The sequence below is a fragment of the Chiloscyllium plagiosum genome, chromosome 25 (assembly GCF_004010195.1).
Source record: "Chiloscyllium plagiosum isolate BGI_BamShark_2017 chromosome 25, ASM401019v2, whole genome shotgun sequence".
NCBI classification, from domain to species: domain Eukaryota; kingdom Metazoa; phylum Chordata; class Chondrichthyes; order Orectolobiformes; family Hemiscylliidae; genus Chiloscyllium; species Chiloscyllium plagiosum.
Window position 1 is genome coordinate 43,265,380 of NC_057734.1, and position 6,000 is coordinate 43,271,379.

At 39.7% G+C, this 6,000-nt stretch overlaps 1 protein-coding gene across 1 annotated transcript in view; it reads left to right on the top strand.

The window, feature by feature from the left end:
- LOC122562424 overlaps positions 1–6,000 on the top strand; it is a 61,794-nt gene that overhangs the window by 10,825 nt on the left and 44,969 nt on the right. Inside the window, exons 2-3 of the mRNA XM_043715281.1 lie at positions 2,289–2,373; positions 4,205–4,285. Coding sequence (XP_043571216.1) covers positions 2,289–2,373; positions 4,205–4,285 — 166 coding nt within the window. The remainder of the gene's footprint in view (positions 1–2,288; positions 2,374–4,204; positions 4,286–6,000) is intronic.

Consider the following 6,000-nt stretch of genomic DNA (forward strand, 5'->3'; position numbering starts at 1 on the left):
TATGTTCTATGTTCTATGTTCTATGTTCTATGTTCTATGTTCTATGTTCTATGTTCTATGTTCTATGTTCTATGTTCTAATTACTTGCTAAGATTTGTTTATAGTTTGAACAGGGTGAGTTGATTCTGATTGGTCAAGCTATTGCCTTAAGAAATGAACCAGAGAATGAATGTTACCAATTTTGTTTCATTGAAACAAGTGCAGTTGTGTAAATTATGATTCTTCTGTTGGACAACATTTGCTACATAATCCTGAGAATGCAGAGAATTATGCTGACACAATTACGATTGCCAGTAAGGCCTGTAGTAGGCTGCACTTGCATGTATTAATATGGTGTTCTTTGCGGATAGAACGAACATATACATGTATTTTTTTCAGGGTAAAACAGGCAATTGGAACATAAGTGCAGAAAAATCTCTTGTTTTATGTTGACAATGTATCATTGTCCTAAACTCTGAAGAATATCAACAATGTAATATTCATATTTTCTCTTCTAGCTGTCTTTCAGCTATACCTGAATGAGAATGTGTAATGAGAAATTTGCCTTCTAGCATACAGACTATAGTCGACTGAGTTTGTGTATGATTTGGAGATGCCGGTGTTGGACTGGGGTGTACAAAGTTAAAAATCACACAACACCAGGTTATAGTCCAACAAGTTTAATTGGAAGCACACTAGCTTTCGGAGCGACGCTCCTTCATCAGGTGATAGTGGAGGGCTCGATCGTAACACAGAATTTATAGCAAAAATTTACAGTGCGATGTAACTGAAATTATACATTGAAAAACAGATTGTCTGTTAAGCCTTTCATCTGTTAGAATACAGTGATAGTTTCACTTCTTTCATGTGTAAATCACAAAACCTTTTTTATATATTAAAAAGTTGCATTCTTGGTTTAGCTGTTAATAATGGTGATAGCTAGACAATATGTTGAAGGTGTTGGCCCCCTGTGTTCTCTGTCAGCTAACCCGAGAATGCAACTTTTAAAAAAAGGTTTTGTGATTTACACATGAAAGAAGTGAAACTATCACTATATTCTAACAGATGAAAGGCTTAACAGACAATCAATTTTTTAATGTATAATTTCAGTTACATCACACTGTAAATTTTTGCTATAAATTCTGTGTTACGATCGAGCCCTCCACTATCACCTGATGAAGGAGCGTCGCTCCGAAAGCTAGTGTGCTTCCAATTAAACTTGTTGGACTATAACCTGGTGTTGTGTGATTTTTAACTTTGAGTTTGTGTATGACCTTGAAAGATGAGTGATTCTCATCTGAACAGTGTGGACTAGATTTAAACCCCATTCCAAGGATAAAAAGACAAATGGACCAGGACCAGCAATTGATTTGCCTCAGAAGGGATTGCTTGCATTTGTAGTCAACTTTTGAGTTTAAAGTAGCAGTATAACTCATGTACTAGCCTCTTCAAATGACTTACTTCTGTTTTCACTGAGAGGAAAAACATCATTCCAGTAAGAGCTGTAAATCAAACTTGATCAACAAACTTGATGAAATTACAATCACTAGGGAAGTGGTACTGAGGAAACGGGTAGAGGCATGGGCTGATAAGTCCCTGGATTGTGATGGATTTCTTCTTGGGGTCTTAGAGAAAGTAGTTAATAAGATAGGAAAGTCATATGACATAGGAGCAGCAATAGGCCGAAATGCATTAGTGTTAATTTTGTAAAATACACTAGCTTCTGAAAATGTTTAAGTTGGCTGGAAGGTACTATCCAAGAAGAGAAGGAGTCGGAAAACAGGAAACATTCGGCCACCTCTCATGGGCAGGGTGTTAGAACCAACCGTCAAGGATGTCAATGGGCACTTAGAAAAACTTGAGGCAGTTAAGAGATGGCATGGCTTGGTATGATTAGATTAGATTAGATTAGATTACTTAACAGTGTGGAAACAGGCCCTTCGGCCCAACAAGTCCACACTGGCCCTCTGAAGAGCAACCCACCCAGACCCATTCCCCTACATTTACCCCTTCACCTAACACTACGGGCAATTTAGCATGGCCAATTCACCTAACCATGCACATTTTTGGACTGTGGGAGGAAACCGAAACACACGGAGGAAACCCACGCAGACACGGGGAGAATGTGCAAACTCCATACAGTCAGTCGCCTGAGGCGTGAATTGAACCTGAGTCTCTGGTGCTGTGAGGCAGCAGTGCTAACCACTGAGCCACCGTTTGCAGTTTGAGGCATTAAGAATTGTTAATACCTTGAATTATTGGCATCAGTGTAATTGCTGTCTGTTTTATACTCCTTCGGGCTGTTGCAGACAAGGAGGAGCCGAACAGTACCATGCAGATGAATGTTATGATAAAGGAAAGGCACTCCTCTGGCAAAAGCCTATTCATCAATTGGTAAGATTCAGTGTGAAAGAAGTATCATGTTCAACCAATTTATTAGCATTACTTGAATAAGTAACGTGCTGAGGATAAAAGGGAGCCTGTAGACATACTGTACTTGGATTTCCAGAAGGTGTTGGACAAGCTGCCACATAAAAGTTTTTTTTGTGCAAAGTAGGAGTTCATGTGTCTCAGGTTAGATTCTAGCATGGATTGAAGATTGGCTGGCTGGCAGAAATCAAAGTATGTATCAAATGGTCTTTTTCTGTTTGGCAGAATGTGATAAATCGAGTCCTGCAACTGTGTGGTGGGCTGTCATCTTTTTACAGTTATATCAGCTATCATAGATTGGGGTAAAGCAGGCATGGTAGCTAAATTTGCAAACAGGTATAGATAGGTAGAAAAATGTGTTGTGAAGAGGATCAAAGAAGGATACAGATTTGAGCAGGCAAAAATCTGGCAGATGGAGTTTAATGTAGGAAAATGTGTTGTTCATTTTGACTGGAAGAATTAAAAAGTAACAAAGTATTACTTAAAAATGACTGCAGAATTCCAACATTCTGAAGGATCAAAATGTTCAAGTGCATAAGATTCAAAACCTTAATATGCAGGTACAGCAAGTAATCGTGATACTGTTCTTTATTGTGACCAGTAAGAATGTTATTGTTTAGTTATACTTAGCTCTGGTGAGAACAAAACTCATACTGGCACTGGGATACCCGCATCAACCAACCCCACCGCCCTGTGGCTGAACACTTCAACTCCCCCTGCCTCTCCGCCAATGACATGCAGGTCCTGGGCCTCCTCCACCACCAAACCCATTACCACCTGACACCTGGAGGAGGAACGCCTCATATTCCGCCTTGGGACCCTGCAACCACTCGGGATAAATGTGGATTTCAACAGCTTCCTCATCTCCCCTCCCCCCAACATTATCCCAGTCCCAAGATTCCAAATCGGCACCACCCTGCTGACCTGTCCATCACTGCCCCCTCTGATCTATCACCTTCTCTCTCACCTTTATCCACCTATCGCTTTCCCAGCTACCTCCCCCAAATCCCACTCCCCTCCCATTTATCTCTCAGCCCCGACCCACAAGTTTTATTCCTGATGAAGGACTTATGCCAAACCGTGCATTCTCTAGCTCTTCGGATGCTGCCTGACCTGCTGTGCTTTTCCAGCACCTCATTCTCAACTCATTCTGGTACTGTTTTGGTCTCCTTGTTAAGGAAGGGTGTATTGGAGGTGGTTCAAAGAAGATTTACTAGATTGAGTGGGTTGGCTGAGGAGGAAAAGTTAGAAGGCAAAGCTTGTTTTCATTGGAGTTGAAAAAGAAAGTGGTGATTTGATTCAAATCTATAAGATGTTGAATGATTGTGACAAGGTAGCATGAAAAGGATGTTTCGACGTTTGGGTGAGTCCAGAACCAGAGTACACTGTTTTAAAATTAAGTTTCACCCCATCAGCACAGAGTTGAGAATATTTTTCTTTGAGAGGATTGTGTGAACTTGGAACTCTGCCTCAGAAGATGGTGAAGGGGTGTGTCATTGAATATTTTTAAGGCAGAAGTACGTAGATGCTTGTTAGACATGGGAATCAAAGGTTATTGGAGACAAATAGAAATATAGAATTCAAAGTACAAACAGAACAGTCATGATCTTATTGGATGGCCAAGCAGGCTTGAGGGAGCAATTGGCTATTTTGACTCCTAATTTGCATGTTTGCATTGTCAAACATTCAGTGAAGGAAAGAGATAGTATGTATTACAGTTTGGGGTGCTAATAAGAGTTAATATCTTGAATTATTGCCAACAATATAATTGTTGTCTATCCTGTACTCCTTGCAGATAAATATCAGCCTGGAAGTACTGCAGATGAATGTTATGGTAGAGGGGAGCCACTCCTCTGGCAAGAGCACGTTCATCATGGTAAGAATGATTCCTCTCCAGTGTTGACACCTTTTATTTAAGTTGCAATTTTAATGTGGAGTTACTTGCATTGCAGTGGGAGTTAAATATAAACAGCATTTGATTTTTTATGAAAGGGGCAAAATGCATTGTCCCTCAGCATTGTTTCAGGAAATTCCCCAGTATGATTAATGTTCCCTCAAGTGTTTTTCATTCCTGTAAGGTACTTATATAAACTTCATTTGGTGATGAGACATTGACAGTGAACTCACTTCCCTGTCTCTAAATTACTGGGCACCAATCATGACAGGTTTGAGGAAACTTGGGTGTTTCTTTCTTGCAGAGTCTCTCATCCTTCCCCTGTCCCCACAACAGTTACTTGTTGAGCACAGCTGATCACTTCTAGAAATGGCCTTGGAGCAAACTACATTATTGATTAAATTTAAACCTGCCCAGCAAGCAAAAATGTAATTGAATGACTGCATATTCTCACCAGCATAATCTGACCCCAGTTATTTATATAGAGGTTTAGGAATCTAACCATGAAAGAAGTAACCTTTCCAGCACAATAATTTTAGCCATTTTAGAGACAAAGCAGTACCTCCATATTCTGTCCTCCACAAACTTAAGTTCATCAAAACATTTTCCTGCCCATTTCCTAATTTGCATTATGCCCCTTTCACCCATTACTTGTGCTCACTGATTTACATGTGCTCATCATCCAGCAACATTTTAACTTCAAAGTTCTCACTATTGTGTTCGAACTGCTCCATAACCTATCCCTTCCAAATTTCTGTATCCTCCAAGTCTCTGAGGTATCTGTACTATGCCAACTCTGGTGATTTGTACATCTTTGATTTTCATCGCTTCACCATTCAAACATCTAGGCCCTTAACCTTGGGAATTCTCACTCTATTTCTCCCGGGAGCTCTGGTCTGCCCTTTTTGAGCTTGCTCCTGAAAACCCATCTCCATAAGAAAACTTTTAGTCACCTTTACTAATACCTTACTAGGTGGCTTGATTTCAAATTTTGTCTGATAAATTTTTTGAAGCGATTTTAAAAATCTATATTGAAGGCAATTTGCAGATTTAAATTATTGTAGAGGCAAACGGGACACTAGGGTTTGTAAATTTTAATTGCATTCAAGAGTCCAAGGTGATCAACTAGAACTCCACATAAGTTATATCACAAAAAAATGTGATAGACTAAAAATTAATACATGTTATTCTTCAACTAGTGAGTTCCTAATCATGATTTCCTGTCAGGAGCAAGATCAGAGCAGGAAAGACAATGTGGGAGCATATTTGACTTTGTGTACCTCGAAAAGCTTAGTTCCGAAAAAATTAAAAACTTAAAGTAGAGAAGGATCTGATGCTATGCATGTAAAGTTCTAGAAGGAAATCAGGGATGAGGTAACAGAGTACCAAAGCACAGTTTTGGCAAGCAAGTCTAAAATCAGTCATGGGCAGTCTCTTGGAATCCATAATTCAGCATTAAGTTAGAGTTTTTAGGGAGGGCTAACAAAGCCAGTATTGGTTTGTTAGCAGAAAGTCACATTTCATAAAACCAAAAAGATGGCACAAACATTTATTTATCTTTGTGATGTCTCAAATTGGGTAAGTGATGTATCATAGGAGAAAGTGAGGACTGCAGATGCTGGAGATCAGAGCTGAAAATGTGTTGCTGGAAAAGGGCAGCAGGTCAGGCAGCATCCAAGGAGCAGGAGAATCGATGT